This window comes from Diceros bicornis, chromosome 39, assembly GCF_020826845.1.
Source record: "Diceros bicornis minor isolate mBicDic1 chromosome 39, mDicBic1.mat.cur, whole genome shotgun sequence".
Classification (NCBI taxonomy): Eukaryota; Metazoa; Chordata; class Mammalia; order Perissodactyla; family Rhinocerotidae; genus Diceros; species Diceros bicornis.
Window position 1 is genome coordinate 17,410,702 of NC_080778.1, and position 22,180 is coordinate 17,432,881.

At 42.8% G+C, this 22,180-nt stretch overlaps 1 protein-coding gene across 1 annotated transcript in view; it reads right to left on the bottom strand.

Moving 5' to 3' along the window:
* Positions 1 to 21,522, bottom strand: part of AKAP12 (A-kinase anchoring protein 12) — a 95,037-nt gene extending 73,515 nt beyond the window's left edge. Inside the window, exon 1 of the mRNA XM_058534143.1 lies at positions 21,226 to 21,522. Coding sequence (XP_058390126.1) covers positions 21,226 to 21,387 — 162 coding nt within the window. The 5' untranslated portion in view covers positions 21,388 to 21,522. The remainder of the gene's footprint in view (positions 1 to 21,225) is intronic.
* Positions 21,523 to 22,180: the final 658 nt, after the last annotated feature.

Consider the following 22,180-nt stretch of genomic DNA (forward strand, 5'->3'; position numbering starts at 1 on the left):
CTGGTGTTAAAATATGACTCTGAATACTAAGGCCCATACTCCAAAAGAATACTGACCAATACAAACCACAGTATAATATTTCTATTAATATTGCATATGAGTATATCCGAAATGCTCTATATTAGAGCATTTCATATTATAGTGAATATAAAATCAATTAAAATCCCTAGCTTTCTATTTCCTCCTGCTTATAAGCTAGATCCTCTTTCATTTTTAATTCCCTCCCCTATTGATCTATCTGCTGGTTCTTCAACAGTCTTGAAAAAGAGAAAATATTGGGGCCCCCGTGGCATAGCGGTTAGGTGTGCACACTCTGCTGCTGGCGGCCTGGGTTCAGATCCTGGGCGCACACTGACGCACGGCTTGTCAGGCCATGCTGTGGCGGCCTCCCATTGTAAAGTGGAGGAAGATCGGCACGGATGTTAGCTCAGGGCCAGTGTTCCTCAGCCAAAAGAGGAGGATTGGCATGGATGTTAGTTCAGGGCTGATCCTCCTCACAAAGAAAAAAGGGGGGGGGGATAATAAAGAAAGTTTTGAAAAGTTGAAATGACCCAAAACATTGTCATTTCTAACACCTCTTCATTTTCATATACTCCTTTCAACTTTTAGCCACAAACATACACTTTTTATATAATCCCTGTTGTGGAGTACAGTTCCCCATATTTGCTCCATTTTGAAACCATAAACATTTCACCAAGTTGCTACAAATTCTTCTCGTGTGTCCTTTAATGACAAGGATGACATGTATGTACCACACATAATTCATTTAACAAATCTCTCAATATGTTAAGACAGCAATTAACATTTGTAATAAAAGTTTTATGGAATACAGTTTTCCTTCCCTTGTATTATATTTGTTGAATTTCCAGAATTAGGAGCAGTAGAACAAAGAATGTGAACATTTATATGGTTCAATGCATTGCAAAATTGCTTTATATGTGATTTTTTTAAAAGCACAGGAATTGAGGCATTTCATCAGGATATTTTTCTTCTATTAAATGCACTCCTCTCTCCTTCTCCTCTAGAAATCCAGTACCTTCCTCTGTCATATTATGTTCTTCCTGTCTGTCTCCTCCAGTGCACCTAGACCTAAACTCCTCTTTATCCCCAAACACTGTCATCATACCTAAGTTTGAAGAAAGGCATAATCCATCATTTGCTTTCTTTTTTTTTTTTGCGAGGAAGATCAGCCCTGAGCTAACATCCATGCTAATCCTCCTCTTTTTGCTGAGGAAGACCGGCTCTGAGTTAACATCTATTGCCAATCCTCCTCCTTTTCTTTTCCCCCCCAAAGCCCCAGTAGATAGTTGTGTCATAGCTGCACATCCTTCTAGTTGCTGTATGTAGGACGCGGCCTCAGCATGGCCGGAGAAGTGGTGTGTCGGTGCGCGCCCGGGATCTGAACCCGGGCCGCCAGTAGCGGAGTGAGCACTTAACCGCTAAGCCATGGGGCCGGCCCATCATCATTTGCTTTCTATTCTAACTTTTCAATCATTTATCAGTTTGAACGTCTGCCTTCACTTCTTATGCAAGTTGATAAAATATTAACTCAGTCAAAGCCAAGGAGAGCTTTATAGCAGGCAACTCTTACCAGAATTATCAGTCAATTGTGTTTGCTCAACTCTACATTTGACCAATCTACATTTAAGGAGAGTTGCTGAATTCCTCAACTTTGTCAAATCTCTGGTGAAATCAGGAATCGCCATTAGTACATTCTCCAAAATCCTATAGTACAGGAACCTGAATAACAACAACGAAAAAGACTAAGGAAGGAAGGAAGAACAAAAAGAAAATTAAATAAACCGGATTATTGGGTTTAGTGACGATGCTGACTCCTAGTGATCGCCAATTTTCTCCTCACATATCTGCTGAGCATTCCATTCTAGGCCAGGAAGGATGTTATAATCACCACTAACTGTGGTTCCTTCTTTTCTTTTTTTTTTTTTGTGAGGAAGATCAGCCCTGAGCTAACATCTGCCAATCCTTCCTCTTTTTGCTGTGGAAGACTGGCCCTGGGCTAACATCCGTGCCCATCTTCCTCCATTTTATATGGGACACCGCCACAGCATGGCTTGACAAGCGGTGCGTCAGTGCGCGCCCGGGATCCGAAACTGCGAACCTCAGGCCCCCGCAGCGGAGCGCGCACACTTAACCGCTTGTGCCACCGGGCCGGCCCCTGTGGTTCCTTCTGATGAAAAAGACTGATGGGGGATGGACGGGTAAGGAAAAAAAAACGGCTTTCATATACCTGTGTATGTACTGTTAGATTTTTAATAAGTAGTATTATTATTCTTTAATTTTAAACATTTGATTTTAAACTAAGTGGTCCCTTCTCCCAGAAGGTTAATCTATCCAAGTTCATTTTCTTCTGCCATATTTTTTCAAGTTTATTTTCTTCTGCCATATTTTAAATCTACTGGATTGAAGTTAGTTTAGCTAACTGATTTAATGGGTCATGAAATCCCTATAGTGACTATTTAAAGTTCAAATAGCAGCAGGAGTCCCTTTCTGTACTTTGATTTTCAAAAAAATTGTAGAAAGGGCCAGCTGGATTCCCGTGAAAGAAGTTTTAAGCAGTCATAAGAACCTAAGTCAGAAAGCTAACAAATATCACCTGCTGTTGTTGTTCGATGATAAGATTTTTCAGTTAAGAATGTTTTGATTACTAAAAAGCATTGAACTGTACATTTTATTTTATTTTATTTTTTGTGAGGAAGGTCAGCCCTGAGCTAACATCTGCCAATCCTCCTCTTTTTTTGCTGAGGAAGACTGGCCCTGGGCTAACATCCATGCCCATCTTCCTCCACTTTATATGGGACGCCGCCACAGCATGGCCCAACTAGCGGTGTGACGGTGCGCGCCCAGGATCTGAACCGGCGAACCCCGGGCCGCCACAGCAGAGCACGCACACTTAACCGCTTGCGCCACCGGGCCGGCCCCTGAACTGTCCATTTTAAATGTGTGAACTGTATGTTACGTGAATTTTATCTCAATAAAGCTGTTGCAAAAAAGAAAAGAATGCTTTAATTTACATGTATAAATTTAACGTTGTCTCTAAAACATAAGCTTTTAGACAAATTCTATTTTCCCACAGATTTAAGTTTCTTCAGTCTATAACATCATCTCCAAATGAGATTTTCTTTTTTGGTGAGGAAGATTAGCCCTGGGCTAACATCTGTGTCCACCTCCCTCTACTTTATCTGTGGGATACTGCCACAGCATAGCTTGATAAGCGGTGCATAGGTCCGTGCCTGGGATCCGAACCTACAAACCCCAGGCCACTGACGTGCAGCACGTGAACTTAAACCAATATACCACCAGGCTGGACCCAAATTCATTTTTTAACAAGAAATATTACATATATATGTTTATATTATCTAAAAATGTATCTTTAACATGCATTTGGGTATCATACTATCTTAATGTAGAATTTACTGGCAAAAGAACAACCAAATATAATTTTACATTAAATATTGATCTTATTCTTTTATGATGATAACAAGCAAAACTAATAAATTACTTTAAATATATAACATTGTAGAGCTAGTAGGCTTTTGTCTGTTGTCCTCAAGGCATGTCAGCAAGTCACTGAAGCCCCCTTTCAGGGCCACACTCTGCTCCAGCTGAGCTGACCTTTTTTTTTTTTTTTATGAGGAAGATCAGCCCTGAGCTAACATCCACGCCAATCCTCCTCTTTCTTGCTAAGGAAGACTGGCCTTGGGCTAACGTCTGTGCCCATCTTCCTCTACTTTATGTGGGTCACCACCACAGCATGGCCTGACAAGCGGTGCATCGGTGCGCACCCGGGATACAAACCTGGGCCGCCAGCAGCGGAGCGCATGCTTGTCATGGGGAGGGCGGGGGGCGGGGGGGAAAGGTGGCGGCCTGTGAGCTGAGCTCTTGGCACACTAAGACTGTTGGGCCATCCCCCAAGCTCATGTTCTCCATTCCCTGCCTCTCTTTCACTCAATCCCTTCTGTATACCACTAGCTTTTCTCACAGAACAGTCTCCTGTCTCTGCCTGCCCCAAACTGGAGACTGCACTGACAGGGGGAAGAAAACAACAGGTATAGATTTGAAGTGGGTGGGCTCAGCTTCAAGAAGCAAAAGACAATGAAACAGAGATGTCCCCGGTGGAGAGATGGATAGTTTCAGGACTCAATGACACCTAGATGTAATGGAAGCCAAGGCGGTGGACCAAGATATCTCCAGAGAGATAGGAAGTAATGAAGAAATAGCAGGGCCAGCCTAGTGGCGCAGTGGTTGAGTTCACGCTCTGCTTTGGCAGCCTGGGGTTCGTGTTCGGATCCTGGGTGCGGACCTACACACCGCTCATCAAGCCATGCTGTGGTGGCGTCCCACATACAAAATAGAGGGAGATGGGCACAGACGTTAGCTCAGGGTCAACCTACCTCAGCAAAAAGAGGAAGCTTGACAACAGATGTTAGCTCAGGGCTAATCTTCCTCACCAAAATAAAAAAAAAGAAGTAGTAGTATCAACAGAAGGAATTTAGTACTTGTCGAATGGATGCCTCAGTGACCAGTTTTGCATGGATATAGCTAAAAGAGTTGTGAGTTAGAGAAAGCCCAAAGCTACTAGTTCAGAAAGTTAAGTGGCAATTCTAGTTCAAAAAGTAAGTGGTAATTCTCCTGCCACTAAGTTACCCAGACTCTCAGATAATCACCATGTGAGTCAAAGATTGAAGTTTAAGAGAAGAAAGGACTCTGAGAAAGTCACATGAACACTTTTTTCATATATAAGAAAGAAATCTAAAAGGCTAACAGCTTTAGCTAATAAACTATCTCTTATATACAAGCAAACAAAATACACTTAAACTCGGAAGTATAAGAAAACTAAGACCGAAAAAACTTGTTAAAACCTTAGACTTGAAGGTGTGGAATGTCTCTTTAGCTTTAAAAAAAGAACCACAGGAGAGGCTGGGCATGCCCTGTGAAGGAGTATTCACCTGTGAAACAGTCCTGATAAAGAATGGCTTCAGAAAGATCCCTCCCCATACTAAGCCTAAATTTTATCATAAAAATTATAAAAGGCTTTAAGGATTTTCTTTTTTTTGGAGGTGGGTAGAGAAGAAGAAAAATAAAGGTTTTCTAAAATTTAGTTAACTCATACCAGATACCTGCTTGTTGAACATGAAAATGCCAATAAATGTCTGAACTTTTTAAGTCAGTTGGCCCCGTTTCTATGTCAGACAGAATTCTCAAAATAAAAACCAAGCCAATAATGGAATAAATGTATAGCCCAAACGATGTTTTTATACAAATACGATCAAGACGCCACAGTCTGCGTTTATCTTAGGATGCCCCAAGTGGTGGAAAACTGACTTCAGTTACGTAAGCGGTTCTCGGAGGCCATGCTGCTACACCACATGGAAAAGTATTTAAAATTAAACAAAGGCAATGAAAAGAGCTTCACTTTATTACCACGTTCACTGACTGAATGCAAGAAGGATATACAGAAGATCAAAGGAAAACATCTAACAAACCATTGGTTTTTGTCTTCTCTCCCAGCCCTCAAGATACACTTTGGGGATGAAGGATAAGGAGGCAAAAAAGGAAAAGTCGAGAGGGATATACACACCTGCAAGCAGAGGGCCTCTCAGATCGCAGGGTTCCAGGGTACTCCCACTTTCTACCTGTCTATATCTATTAAGCAATCGTATGCAGAGAAAAGTGGCTAGAAGCAGGAAGACTAGTTTGAAGATGGATGTGCCATATACTGCATGGGATGATTAAAACTGGGGAATGAGGAGATCTGAGGAAGCAAAAGTAGAACCAACAGAACTTCACGACTGATGAGTGAACAGAAGAGGAAGAGAAGGACAGTGATACCATTCTGCAAGATGGTGAAGATGCCAGAAGAGAGTTCTCTTTATGGGGGGAGGAGGCAGGCAAAGGGGACAGAAGAAATGCTATTTTTGAGGTAAACTTGTTAATACATAGATACGTGGGACTGAAACTTGGTGGCTGTAAGTGAGTGTTAAAACCCTGGGAGTCGGGCCTGGCCCGGTGGCGCAAGTGGTTAAGTGTGTGCGCTCTGCTGCGGCGGCCCGGGGTTCGCCGGTTCGGATCCCAGGCGTGCACTGATGCACCGCTTGGCAAGCCATGCTGTGGCGGCGTCCCATATAAAGTGGAGGAAGATGGGCACGGATGTTAGCCCACAGCCAGCCTTCCTCAGCAAAAAAGAAGAGGATTGGCAGATGTTAGCTCAGGGCCGATCATCCTCACACACAAAAAAAAAAACCCTGGGAGAGGACAAAATCCCCTAAGGACAATGCTTCAATCTGGGCTGACCAATCAGCTAATCTGGGCTGACCAATCAGCTGGGGGATGATCCCAAGGGAGGAAATGTGTTTAAAATTGAATGGGGTTCTACAGGGTACAGTAGGGTGGAGGATGAACTCAGAGGTTAGGAGGGCAGAGCAAAACAGCAAGGGAAAGGATGGTCATCGAACGGGTCTGGCATTCAGTGACACCCAAATTAAAGAGAGAAATGAGTGATATAGATTCTTATTTAGGTCTGTAACCTGCCTCCAAACCCAAAGAACTCTCACTATAGCCTGGCACCAGCTATCTCCAGGCCATCATGGGGGGGAAGGGTGGAGACAGGATCTGAAATGACTGGTTGGCCAATAAAGATGAATCGTTTGCCTTTTACTCGACAGCAGATAGGGTAATACATCCTAAAATACCTAGAAAGGCAGAGTGCACTGGGATCTTAGGAGCCGTCTAGTATTCCAGATGTTAATCATATGAGAGACATCTCCTCTGCATCACAGCCAAGGCCCACTTCACATTGCAGTGGTCTTATACCCACGAGACCCAAACAAACAGGGGAAGACCTCTAGTATTGATCTCAAGAGCAAGTGAATCAAAAGCTCCACTTCCTAGTTAAATTTTTTTAAATTTTTTTTTACTGCAGTAACATTGGTTTACATTATATAAATTTCAGGTGTACATTACTATATTTCTATTTCTTTTTTTTTTTTTTTTTGGTGAGGAACATCAGTCCCGAGCTAACATCCATGCCAATCAATCATCCAAGCTTTGTATGAGAACAAGCACAGAAAGTTACATTGCAGAAAAAGGTCAACGAGTGGGTATATTAAACTTATTTAAATATATAAGCTAATTTTAAAAATAAACAGTTCTAGTAAATATTTATTATGAAGGAGGAATCAGTATTTTATGCCTAGATTGAGTTGTTTCTGCTTCTATGTCCTAAAGCAATCTTACAAGAATAGCCCCACATTGATTTTTAGGTTTCACAAAGGAGTAACTTTCTTAAAAATTTAGCTTAGCTACAATCCCAGAATACTGTTATTTGCTTTGATCAGACTCAAGGAAAAAATAAATCAGTGTCTTTCTCAACTTCTTATCCGAAGCCGAAATAAACCAGCTGGTCAGCTCATACCAAAGGAATCATAAGCTTTGGGGATTTTTCCTTCTTCATGACCATAAAAAGCAACAAACGGGTGACATTTCCTTTACTCTTATTTGCCAGAGGAAGAATTTGCAACTCCATTCAAGAAGGCTCTGTTTTGACCTCCCCGATCTTTGTTCAAGTTCACATACAGTTACAATACCTCCAGTATTCACTCCAGGAGCTGGAAATGGTTCGAAGAACACAATAATTTACAGCATTTAACTCCACAGTAGTCCAATTGTCTTGGCCCCAGAAAATATGGTTAAGGGAAAGTTTAAAGAATAATGTGGCTTGCACTGGGATGTTTAGCTCTAAGCACAATTAATTAAGTGCCATAGAAATTGAGTCTATACAGCTATTAGATCCACCGCAGACTGAAAATGAAAACTAAATCTGATGCAATTATCTGGATTATTTAAACAATGAGGGGCCGGCCCCGTGGCTTGGCGGTTAAGTGCCCGCGCTCCGCTACTGGCGGCCCGGGTTCAGATCCCGGCTACTGGCGGCCCAGGTTCAGATCCTGGGTGCGCACCGACGCACCGCTTCTCCGGCCATGCTGAGGCCGCGTCCACATACAGCAACTAGAAGGATGTGCAACTATGACATACAACTATCTGCTGGGGTTTTGGGGGGAAAAAAAAAGGAGGAGGATTGGCAATAGATGTTAGCTCAGAGTCGGTCTTCCTCAGCAAAAAGAGGAGGATTAGCACGGATGTTAGCTCAGGGCTGATCTCCCTCACAAAAAAAAATAATAAAATAAAAAAAAATAAACAATGAAATTAATCCAAAGTGTACTCAATCCCGAAATTTTAATGATACCTATGGTTGCCTCAATTTTCTACTTGTTTCTCTCTCAACCTCCCCAAAATACATCAGCAAGTCTAGATATAACGTACTAAGAATATAAAAATATGAAATATTTCATCTCAGGATAATGTGAGGCATTTCCCAAACAATGTACATTTAAAAGCTGTGACAGGGCTGGCCCAGTGGTGTAGTGGTTACATTCGTGCACTCCACTTCACCAGCCCAGGGTTCATGGGTTCAGATCCTGGGCACAGACCTACACACCGCTCCTCAAGCCATGCTGTGGTGGCATCCCACATACAAAATAGAGGAAAGTTCATTCAGATGTTAGCTCAGGGCCAATCTTCCTCACCAAAAAAAAAAAAAAAGCTGTGACATACTCCATATTTTTCCATTTTAATTAGAGTAAGAATCTGTCTACATGGGGTTAATCTAAAAATTAGATACATAAAAAATACAATAATTTTCATATGAATGAAATAAAAATCCATCCTCCTTGCTCCCCAGCCCCCAGCAAAAAAGAGAACAAATTTCCTTAACATCTCAGAACTTCTCTCTCAGTCTCCGATTAGAAGTCCCTGCCTACATCCTAACAGATGTAGATGTAGGTCCCAATTAATTATTGGCTTCACATTGCCAATCACAATAAATACAGAAGTTACACCCTAGTATTCAAAATTCTCCACTGCAGAGCCACAAACAGCTCTCTGGGCTTCTCAATCCCTATTCTAATTGTGCGCTCTTCTCTAGCCTGGCATTTCTCAACCGTGTTTGGGTAAAGAGGCATATCGTATGTCTCCTTTTGGAAAGGCATAATTAATACTATTAACATACTAAAGGTTCTGAAAGGTTCTGCAGTTACAAAAAGAAATCTGTAAGCGAACTTTTCCTAGACTATTTTTCACTCAGTATTTCTCCCAACACGATGAAGTTCTCTCTCGCCTGGTTATTTTATTATCTTTAAATTTTTATTATATTTTTATTTATTTATTTATTTTATTTTATTTTATTTGTGAGGAGGACCAGCCCTGAGCTAACATCCCATGCCAATCCTCCTCTCTTTTTGCTGAGGAAGACTGGCCCTGGGCTAACATCCGTGCCCATCTTCCTCTGCTTTATATGGGACACCGCCACAGCATGGCTTAACAAGCAGTGTGTTGGTGCGCGCCCGGGACCCGAACCGGCAAACCCTGGGCCGCCGCAGCGGAGCGCGCGCACTTAACCGCTTGTGCCACCGGTCCGGCCCCGTAAATTTTTATTATATTTTTACTTCTTTATTATTTTCTTGCCTCTTCTCAAGCTTCTGCGTTCTTCAACAATTCACCATAAATTCTATTTGCTCTGTCTTAGCTCAGGCTGCTATGACAAATTACCATAGACTGTGTTGCTTAGACAACAAACATTTATTTCTCACAGTTCTGGAGGCTGGAAGTCCAAGATTAAGGTGCAGGACGGTCTGGTTCCTGGTGAGAGCTCTCTTCCTGTTTTGCACAAGGCTGTCTCTCCTTGTATCCTCACACGGCCGAAAGAGAGAGGAAGCAAACTCTCTGGTGTCTCTTCTCATGAGGGCACTAGCCCATAATGAGGGGTCCACCTTCATGACCGAATTACCTCCCCAAGACCCTATCTCCTAATACCATCACCTTGGGGATTAGAGTTTCAACACATGAATTTGAGGAGCAGGGGGGCACAAACGTTCAGTCCATAGCATCCTCCACGCCCCTCTTCCTGGCACCCCAGTATGTATGTGCTCTCTCTTGCCTTTGGGAGCTGTCATGTTTGCGCCCCTTGTCCAGCACTCAGCTACAATTCAGGGCAAAATACAGTTTCCAGGAGCTTGTGATGTCCACAACAGACGGTCATATGTAGTTACGGGGACTCAGCTGGTCCTCTGCAGTGCTTCACACTGGCAGCACAGAAAGACCCCCCCCCCCCCGCCCAGTTCATTTAAAAGGAACTCTCTAATTTTCCTTTCCTTCCTGAATATACTTACACAATTTACACTTGCCATTTACTCTTTACATAATTTTTATTCTAAGACCATGCAATTAAGAAAAAACCCTTATCAATTACATCTATGATTTTTCTAGTCACTAAATCTATAGCCCCAGCTTCTTATTTTTGGTGTTGGGAGTACAGGCACATGTGGCGAATCTGCTACTTTTAGCCCAGCCTTCCTAGAAAGGGAGAAGTTAATTTAGACACCTAATTTGCCTAAGACTAAAGCACGCTGGGTAAGAAATAAGTGGGGATCCAAGGATCCTCGAGACTGCTTGAGAAACTTTCTCTGACAAATGTAATTCTTTAAACCATGACCTACTTCCCTGAATACTCAGGCATTCTTTGAATTCCTCCCTGTCATGGAGGATTGTTTATCCGGCACAGTTCCAGAAGGGACTTGAAATCTCCCGTCACTGTTGCAATTCTAGATAACACTGTAGGTCGTCTTTGGTCACAACAGAATCCATATAGGACAAAAACCTTTAGGGCATTCAAAAGACCTTAATGTGTCTTTAATTAGTATCAAATGAAAATAACCAATCTTCATTTAAATCAAAGCAGAACACATTTTCTATACTGTAAATAAAAGACACATCTAAAACTGGCATCAAACTGAGTTTAAAGTGAACTTAAACTCTTGAAAGTTTTACAAAGAGAAAATCAGATACGAAACCAAAGCAACCGGGGTTTTGCCCCCATTACTGTCAACTATTTTGTGTTTAAATTTTATATAGTAGCTTTTGTCCCGATGGAAGAAAAGGTCTCAATCAGGACTGAGCTGGTAAATTTTAGTGGTGACATTTTCCACTGCTTTTCAATAACTGACTCATATAAAACGAGGCAGAACAAGCACGAATATTTCCATTCAAATATTTAGATTAGCACTATAGGAGTCAAGAACTCATGTCTAAATATTGGTTTTCTGAAATAATTAAGAAAAAATCATCATAGAGAGACTGGTTGATTCTAAGCAATTCTCTGGTGGATTATAATCCTATCCCCACCCCCATCCGCAGTTAGTACTGCAGTGTATAGCAATCATAAATTCAAAGTAGACTGACCACAGCTAAGGCTGAACTTTGCGTAGCACTCAATGTCACCGGTGTGGAGTAAGACTCTTACATATATACCCAAGTGAAGGTTAATTTCAAACAAAAGTTTCTTGAAAGGCATTCTACAAGCAGTGTGTTAATTTAGCGAAAAATTATTACCTAGAACTGAAAATGTAAAGAAAGGTTAAGAACCATAAAATACATCAGCAATCTTGTTTTATGCAACACAACATACGTATTTATAAGGAAAACTATCAAGGACGCAACGAAGCACGTTTTAAATAAGGATGGTCAACATCAGGGAGTGACAAGAGAAAATTGATTGTCGCGCCAGACAAAACCCAGAGCCTGTAAATGGCTCAATTCCGTAAGAAATCATACGCTCAGACAGGAAGGAAAATAGCAAACCATAAATCGTTCTCTGAACAACAAACCAAAGGGCAGACACTGGAGATGGAAAAAATGACAAAGAAATGTCTTCTTTAAAAGTAAAGATAAACATTCCCCAAGCTACCTAGTCTCTTTGCCTACAAATGGAAGGAATGCAACCCAACCATCAGGCTCTTTTATGTTTAGGTGGCCCCCCGATGTGCCGCGGTAGGAGAGTCACTGTTGCACGAAGAAGCAGTAATCCAATAGCTGTTCGATTCAGCGGCACTGTTTTATCTAGTCTTCTATTAACATTCACTGTTGGTTCCACCTTTCCCGTAGCTGCCACCATCAGCTCCTTCAGTGCTACCATCTCTTATCTTGGGCCTTCCACTGTACCTCCCAGGCCCACCACTCAGCAAGCCGGGATGGCCCAAATGCCCCTGGTCTCTGCTCTGATGCAGACCACTATTAGAGAAATGGTACTGATCTCACGGACGCCCTCTGTGATTACCTACAGAGTCTGCTGCAAACCTCTTCCTTACTTTAAAAGTGCCAAGTTGGGGGCTGGCCCCGTGGCTTAGCGGTTAAGTGCGCACGCTCCGCTGCTGGCGGCCCGGGTTCGGATCCGGGCGCGCACCGAGGCGCTGCTCCTCTGGCCATGCTGAGGTGGTGTCCCACATACAGCAACTGGAGGGATGTGCAACTATGACATACAACTATCTACTGGGGCTTTGGGGAAAAAAAGGAGGAGGATTGGCAATCGATGTTGGCTCGGAGCCGGTCTTCCTCAGCAAAAAGAGGAGGATTAGCATGGATGTTAGCTCAGGGCTGATCTTCCTCACATAAAAAAATAAAAAAATAAATAAATAAAAGTCCCAAGTTGTTACTATCAAGTGATGTTCTCCCTTCTAAAGACACTTTCAGTTTAAATCCTTGTTTGGCATGGTTGGTTACACAGCAATAGACACCTGAAACAGATGTCAGGAGGGGGATGTTCTTTCTCTGACTACAGAAGAAACTGAGGTACTCTGTATTCCAAATCTTGAAATCTCGGTTATTTCTGACTGCCCCTCACCAAGTCTATACCCTGCACCCAATCCCGCCGCCCTCTGCTAATATCTGCTGCATCACCATACCGTGGAAATGTCTGCCGACACAACCTCCCCAAGTCTCCCTTCCCAGTCTCACTTAGCCCCACTCTCCTATGGACGTCCTCTCTGCCACGTCTGAGATCGTGTCCCAGGAGTCCATCATTCACCCACGTGGCATTTCTGCATCTCTGTTCTTTATCAGAAGCCCTCACTGGCTCTCTGTTGCCTGCACAGCTTCTACGATGACTGGCTGCCACTGTATTCATCGTCCTCTTGCCATTAGTCTCTTCTTCAGCTCCTTAATACCCCCTGCACTTTCTGCTCTCCCAACTAATGACCTTTTCTCTGCCTGCAACACTTTCCAAAATGTCCTTCTCTTTCTTTCCCAAATGTCCTTCTCTTTCTACAGCAGTTATCTGGACAGCTCACTGAGTAGACATGTACCAACCAATGGCAACTCTCTGAGTGCCCATCCAACTTATCTGAATCCCTGTTATTGAATATTTCCTCTAGAAGGACCCTATCACCTCCCCTAGATGATGAGGTGCTCAAGAATGATGCTATTTGCTCTTACTTCTTTTCTTCTCTCCAAGCATCTAGACCAGTGTCTTTCACGTGGTGAGTGCTTAGGAAATACTTAATTGACTATTTTTAACACATAATATTACATACCAAGAAAACAAAATAACGTTTAAAAGGTAACATCTGGGCCGGCCCCGTGGCTTAGCGGTTAAGTGCGTGCGCTCTGCTGCTGGCGGCCCGGGTTCGGATCCCGGGCGCGCACCAACGCACCACTTCTCCGGCCATGCTGAGGCCACGTCCCACATACAGCAACTAGAAGGATGTGCAGCTATGACATACAACTATCTACTGGGGCTTTGGAGGGAAAAAAATAAATAAATAAAAATCTAAAAAAAAAAAAAAAAAGGTAACATCTGCTTCCCACTTTTTAATGTTTATGTATATATAAACTTAGCATAGCCGTGAGACCAGAGTAACACCTGAGATGTAGAATATAAAAGTATTTTAAACCATGGACTTGCTATCATAACTGACTCAATTTTTAGCCACTCCCTTAATGCTTTTACTCTACAAATTTACTCTACAAATAAACACAGCAGGAAATTTTTTTAAGTAAAAAGAAATCAATAAACAGATGTATGCATATTTATGGAAACTCGAGTTTTAGCAGGAGGGACTATTTAATAGATGGTACTGGAACAACAGGTAACCCACATGGAAAATGAATTTTAATCTCTCTCTCCAGACATAAAGTAATCCATTTCTAGAGGATTAGGGAGGTAAATATATGAAAGGGAGAACTTTTAACCTTTTTAAGACTGAGCTCTTGGAGTTCTCTTGGTGTCCTCAGTTCCTCGAGTACACCAGCTAGTAAAGAAACGTTCATGGAGTGAAGACTGAATAGTAAAGACATGGTGGGCAAAGCCAGAACTCTATTCTGATCTTCAATGACGTGGTTAGGTTTTAAGATTTCTTCACAGATTTTTGGACCAGCCAAATGGCATAAACTGAGCCCTCAGCTACTCCTACCCAGCACAAGGGAAGGTTTGGACTGATGATGAGGGAAGAGGTTTAAGAGGCAATCAGGGGGAAACAAAAACGTGAACACTGAGCAATTTCTGGGTAGCTCCTTGCTCAGAAAGAACAACAGCATTGGATTCAACACCTATTTACCTGGAATCGCACGTTCTATTTAGAAAGGCCTCCACTACCAGCACACTTGTTTTCAATACAGTAGAATAAGGGAATGAAATTATGTAGGTGAAATATTTCCCTCTATTTTCTCCGAGATATGTGGAGGGGAATACTTACTCTTCCAACATCATCCGAAACCATCCTTCCACCCACACAAGCTCCAACCTCAGTCAGTCTGCGCTCTCCCTGGCCCTCTATCAGCTCCTACACCCTACACCCGCATTCCTTAAGGCAAGGGTGGCTACAGCAGGCAGATCAGAATACCTGATGGGCATTAAGACTATAGAATCTCAGACCCTTCTATTGCCTGCAATTCTGATTCAGTGCATCTAGGATGGGGGCCCAGGTGTCTTTAGAAAGCTCCCCGAGTGTTTCAATTGTACAACTAGGTTTGGGAACCAGGGGAAATTTAATCTCAATACTCCCACAATTTGCAGTCTGCATATAACAAACAGATCAGCCAATGAGTTGTAGTAACCTCCCTTTCTCAAATTTTGGCTTATCTCACTTTCAAATCAAACATGAAATTGACATTTAACTAAAGCTGGGATTGAGGTTAGGTAGAACGAAATTACTGGGTCCTCCCCCCACCCCACTTCTTTTAAAACATCACAGAGAAACTGTAGAGAAGACAAAAACCTTTGAACTTGAAAGAATACTTGTATTAAGAGAAGTCTAACAGTGTCTGGGAAAGACCCTGTAGTTTCCTGTGCTTTGAACACCTACATTTTTCTGGGAAAACACATTTATTCCAGTTAACAGAGCCAGACTGTCATTTGTCCAGAGAATGAGAACAGAGCCCAGGGGACAGCCTTCAGCCTATTGTTTTCCCAGGAGTGGATTTCTGCTGCCCCCAACCCTGATTCCAACATTTCGTGGATCAGAAGAATGAAGAAATTTCTGGCAACTAGATGTTCCCAGAGGAGAAACTTTAAAACTGATAGCTCAAGAAGTAGGTCATCGTCCAAGCAAATAAAATTAAAGACAGTTTACTAATTTGGGAAGGAAAAAGAGTAAATAAGAGCAGTACCTCAGCTGCCTTTTTACTCTTAAACTTGATTTTTGCCTATTTTGAGTAATTTGTGGGTAAAAAAAAAGTCTTTAAAAATTAATTACTAGTAAAATAAACCATAGCCTTTAATGCTCTGAAAGCCAGTCCAGTTCATGACCAGGTGGTGCACAGAAGAAAAGCATATGGCCAATATACATGACAAGGCGCTCAACTTCATAATTAAAAAGGTGTCAAGGAATCTGAGGTGCCAACTGAGGTACAGATTGGCAAAGATCAGAAAATCTGATACCCAGTGAGGCAAAGGCATTGGAAAGCCAGTGTTGATCTCCAGAGAGCAGAGATGCAAAGTGGTATAATCTCTTTGGAAAGTAAACTTGGCAAGAACTATCAAAATTTAAAAGGCATATAAATCCTTTGATCTAACAATTCCACTTCCAGAAATCTATCCTAGAGATACACTTGCACACACACAAAGAGATCCAAAATAGGACATTCCCTGCATCAACGTATTATAGCAAAAGACTAGGACATCTTTAAATATCAACACAGAGGATTGGTAAAATCATTATGGTACTTCAACCCATAAAGGAGAAATTTATGTAGCCATTAATAAGAATGGGGGTAGATCTTTATGTCCTGATATGAAAAGATATCCAAAACCTAAAGTAGCAGAATGTAAATGATATGTCTTGTTTGTTAAAGGAAAAAGCTGGGGCTATTCTTCTTTATATCCTTGCACATGCATACAGTTTTTGAAAGAACATTCGAGAAACCACCAACATTGATTTCAAACTACTGTCAACAGTGAATACTTGGGGGGTGGGAGGAATAAAAGACTTTCATTTCTTACCATACTCTACAAATTAAGGTTCTCCACCATTAACCTTTTTAGAAAAATAGATTTTAGAAAAATATACATTAAATGAATCCTGTTAGGCAATCACTTTAAATAAAAACCATTTTAATAAGAGTAAACAAGTGCTTTTGATCGTTTTATAAAGCCTTTATGATTCAAGAATGATGATGTCAGATCTACAGTCAGTTTTAAATAAGTAAACAATTATTTATGGTAAGAAATACGAAAGGATGTATAAATTAAATTATTACAGATTATTAATATCTTCACTCTAATCCTTCACTCTAATCCTTTTATTAGATGTACCAATGAGTAGGAAACAAAAGGATGATCATAGGTACAAAAAACCTACCCTTATATTCTCTAATAAGGTGCTAATTTGCAGGGAAATGGCCCCAAATCTAAATAGACAAGTCAAATAATTATAATTATAGATTTGACAGACTTTTAAAGAATTTATTGAAAATAAGCTTACACATTTATAAAATATAGTGCTACTCCCTTCCAAGCCCAGCTTTTTTCCTATTTTCCCACTGTATTATTTTAAAATGAAACACTCTAAATTGTAATTTTTTTAGGTTATAAGAGAACTAAGAATTGGGTTCAAGGACATGTAGTTTATTTTTTTCATAAGATAAAAGTACTGATATATTTTTCTCAGAATGCTGAGTGCTGTAAGTTCTAATTTCTCCCTTCATGAATGACTACAGCATATAGAATTGTAGAGGCCAACGATGAGCACCGTCTACCTTGATTTTCCTTTCGCTGGTATTCTGTAACACTGAATATGTGCTAAAACCGAAAAAGAAAAAAACAATTTCCCGGGACCTTTTAAAACAAAACATTTTATTTCTATTTCATTAATTATCCTATAAGATACCAAATGAGAATAATCTTTACAACATCACTTTAAAGGTATCAAGGCAGAGATTAGTCGATCCAAAGTGAATTCAAAGAGGATGCACATTTGGGGCCTGTTCCTCATAGAGGGAAGTATTTCAAATGGAAATTTCCACTGATCTCACACATCTACGAGCCTAAAAGGCTATAATGGATTAAAAGGGAGGCCCCGCCCTCCTCACAGGCTATCACTATCCTAAATGACCATCCTCACACCCACAGCTCCAATTTCTGGACTGTGTTCTCATCAGAAAGGAGCACCTCTTTCAATCTGGGGGAAATTCACAGAAATACAGGTAGCCACATACAAAAACACCACTCTATTAACAAACATATAATTGTCTCCTAGTTGTCTTAAATTCTGGCCCTTTTAGTGTAAAACTGGTGCCATAATCACATTAGGGCCATCTTCATTCTCCATTCCCATTCTTTAAACAGAGGGAAAATGGGAGAAAGCATACTACCTTAGGCTGGGAGAGGAATTATGAAATACAGCTGGCCAACTCAATTGTCTGTTTTCATGCACTGAAGGCAAAAACATCCTTAAATCTCCTAATGAGACAATGGATTCCTCTATTTGAGAGCATCTTTACGTTTGGGTGATTCTCAGTTCTTGTAACCAAATGCAACCACAGCTTGAAGGACCAACAAGGGTCCCCATTTCCCCACTGACATTGGCCTCACATTGTTGCAACTGACCACTGTTCCATTTCCAGCTCTCAAGTCATTGATTGAGCAGAAAAGACAGAAAGGCTAATTCAGAGGATTATGATCATTCAGACTTAGCCTGGAGCTTGGCTCCAGAAATTAAGATACGCCACAGACATGGAAGTAAATCTGTCATTGGTCACCCCACCCTATACTGTTACCTGAATGAAAATACTCTTTTGAAGACAAATTTTTACAAACAGACAATTGAGGAAGAATGAGGCTTTATCTACCACCTGTGTTCAGGCAGTCTAATCTTCCCACTCCTGCAGTAACCAAAATGGCCAAGTCTCAAAATAACTATCAAGCCATTTTGCCCCCAGAAGTAACATATAAGGATTGTAAAAGATTGACTGGAAGATAAGACTCCTTCCATTTTATTGAAATACATCACAGATAAAACCAAGACTTCTGCCTCAATGCATCTAAATGTTAAGCTTGAGTAATCAAGTCTATAACTCTCCATTTGACCTAATAGGAGTGATAATTCAATTAGTGTAATGTCTTTTGAGGTACAAGCACTTACTTACTGAGTAATTGATAACTAAAATTAGCAGAAAAAAGGAAAGTAAACTGGGTTGCTAATAGGCAGCATGTATATAATATAAACATCATTTAGATGGAAAGAAAATCTGCTAACTGCCTTTAATTAATGATCAGCATTCTACTGAGGGGGGGGAATGTATTACTCTACATGTCCACAGATCCCATCAAGAAAGCTCAAGATGTGATTCATAATTAACTCAATGTATAAAGTGATCTCATTTGAGCCACTCATATTTATAATATATTTATCTATTTGAGATTACAGTCAATTCGAAATTGCAACGCTAACAAGCCACTCTATTTCTAGAAAAATAGAAACCAAAGCCCCCAGATTTGAGTTTTTTGCCAAAATATTCACTTGGTCTTTGGTGAAAAGTGAAAGCCGTCAAAATGAAAATATTCACTTTGGTTAATAACCAAACAGAATGACTCGACTTAGTCACTATCTGAGATACATGAGACAGATCATGCTAATGAGAAGGTCAAAGGTTAAACTGTAGAAAAAGTAGATGAGCCAAGGTATTCCCTAACTTGACATTCTCTAATCAGAATCAGGGAGCCAGTGCCACACACCGGGGTGCCACACATGGGGGAACACCTTTTATGAACAAAAACAGATATGGTCCTTGCCCTTGTATAGCATTCAGAACAGCCAAGATTACATTTATTAGTTAACTCACTAAACCCACAAATGTGCAAATGGCTGAGAAAGGTCCATGGTACTATGGCAGCCTAGAACAGCAGACGGGATTATTCAGAGGTCAGGAATTGGAGTTTAACAGGGCGAGGAGTGGAGGCAAGAACTACGTGCTGAGTCATTCTTCTTTACCAAGTCCTTTCGAGAAGACGTAGGTCTTCAAACCCTGAGCAATAAATTTTGCTAGTGGAAACGAAAAACTACACATTTTCCAAGGATACACGTAAGTGTATTGATTTATCTCCAAATTGGTAACTGGGCAGTATGCCAAAAAGTTTAATGATATTCTGGATGTCATTTAAGTAATAGTTTAAAGGAGGTCATTTAGCTAATTCAAGATGGTGGTGACTAGGAAAGAAGGAGAAAGATAAGGTTATAGAAGAAGGATAAAGAGAAGAGAATGGAAGGAATATTTCTAAGTTAACAAATTCAGGTTTATTGGGAAGAGAATAAGTACCATATTTCAGTGTGAACCGCAATAAGAATTCAAATAGTAAAAGCCAAGGGGAAAATGTCCCCCCTTTGCAAGCTTTAGCAATTACACCTTAAAATTACTTCCATTACTGGACTATAAACAGTGGTTATGCAGCCATTTTGATGGTAGCTGGCATCAAACAGTGATGTCCAGTAAGTATTAAAATGTGACTTAGACCTCAAAAGGATGGTACCTAAGGCCCAAGGCTTAGGTATCTTAGAAAAATCTAGATATTCCCAGGCACAGTTAGTACTTGTTAGTGTCCACATCTCTAGGGACCATGGGTTTTACAAGTAGCTGTAATTCAAAGACTGAAGGTAATCTAGTTTTTAAGAACAGTCTTTCAGCCCAAACTAGACTAGGACAGCTAAAGACGTCAAGGCAATGAGATCATAGTTCTGTGAAATCTACCTAGACTTCAGCTATTTTTCTTTTTCACACTGTAAACATCTATACCTCCTGAGATAACTCTTAACAGTCCTCAAGTACTCTGTATCCTCAAATTCGAGGCATGGGTGTGTTTTTTTAAATATTAAATGTGGTTATACACATCCTCCTATAAGGATATCGCAGAAGGCGTTAGGTGAAGCCTTGCTAATGAACACACATGCTGGAAAACAGATCTAGAATACAACGATCGGAACAAGTCACAGTCTTGGCGGCTGCAGTGGCCAAGAACAAATATTTCAGCCTTGAAGACTTAAGGCTATAAAATGCAAAATTTCTAGGAGGTTCAGCACTGCCTGCACAGACCAGAGTACTACAGGGAACGCTCGCTTTCGCCTCCGACCGCATCCTTTGAGAACTTCTAACTACTCCTCCAGTATTTGTTTACCCAATTGAGTCCACAGGCAATGCGCCGAGCCAAAAGGAGGACGCCGCCTTTTTGCGAAACCTGTCATTCCCTTTGGAAATGCAGCGTCTGCCCAGGTTTTCTTTGGCTCCGAGCAAGCTACACCCCAGGTTTTAGCTGCATCAGGAAGGCGGTGTCTGCTCGAGCCGCTGCCGCAGGAGGACTGGGTACCAAACCCGGGTTGCTCCAGGCTCAGCTAGTACCAAGGACGGTGCGCGGCGGGAACCCATGGGTGGCCCGCTCGCCAGCTGCAACACGGGTCATGGCCCAACAGCTGACTTTCCGCATCCGGGAGAAAGGGGGGGCCGGGGGCTCGACACGCTCCGCCCGTGGGCCAATTCTCCAGGGACTCCCGCAGGCAGCCCATCCGTCTCGGGCTGGGTGGTTCCCACCGGAAGAGTGTGGAGAGAGGCTCGGTTAGCGGCGGGCAGGACGCGGATTTTATTACTGCGGATGGCGCAGTCGCCTCCCCTGGAGACCCACGACAAAGATGCGAGCCCCCCGCCGCGCTGGCTGCTGCTCTGCTCCCGCCCCGGCGCAAAAGACCCCCCTGAAAAGCCTAGAAAGAGGAGTGCGTGCTCCCGAGTTTGCAGACGGGCTGGACGGGTGGGAAGTTCTCGCAGGCAGAAATCAGAGGGACCACCCCCACCACCCACCCCCGCCTCGCCGGGGCAGGTGGCCCGGCGCGCCCGTACCTTGGTGGCGGGGTCCGGGGCGGCGACGGCGGGGTCCCCCGGGGCGCCGGGCGCCGCCTCCGCCGCGGGGCCGCCGCTGCCGGGCTCGGGCTCGGCCGGCGTCGCGCTCCCCGCCTCCGGCTGCTCCGGGCTCCGCTGCTCGGTGGAGCTCCCGGCGCCCATGGCTTCTCTGCGGTTCTCCCGCGCCCCGCCGCCCGGTTACGCCTTCCCCAAACCGCAAGGACGCGGGGAAGAGCCAGAAGCCGTGCGCCCGCGCGGTCCCAGGAGCGCCTTCCTCTCCCGTCCTCCTCCGAACACGCCCAGACTGCGAATGAAGGAGACGCGCTCGCGGCAAACTCCTTAAAAGAAAAAAAAAAAAAAAAAAAGCCACCTCTTTGCCTCCTCCTCCCCCTTGTTTTTCCCTTGCTTCATCACATGAGCACAGCCCCAGACACGCCTTGCAGCAGCATCTCTCCCCAGGCTGCTAGGACCCGAGGCGCAGTCAAAGCCTCGAGCCAAGGTCCCGGCGAGCAGCCCACCGCGACCCCCAAGGCACCTCCCGTTCATAAACGGGGTCTAGAGCTGGGGGGCGCCCCGGGGCTGCCGAGGGTGAGGGTAGGGCCGAAACCCCCCGGGGAGATTGGATTAGCTGGGCTTTATTAAATGATTGATAACCTAAGGCAGGGCTTCTGCGGCAAAGGGACTTGCAACTTGCCCAGAAGCGAACCCAAATCCCCATTTGCTTTCCTTCACATTGTGTTTGCTTCTGAAGGTTCGTTGCTGCCTCCTCCCCATGAGCGGGAGAAAGGCTAGCGCTCCTTGGCGTCTCCGGAGTCTGACCATATTAGGACACCTCACGTGGCAGGAGCAGGGAACCGAGAGGTTAATGCAGTCAGACCACAGATGAGGTGGGCCAGGCGGCCCCACGCTCTCCTATCATCCGGAACAAGTGATGTCAGGCGATGCCATCAGCGAC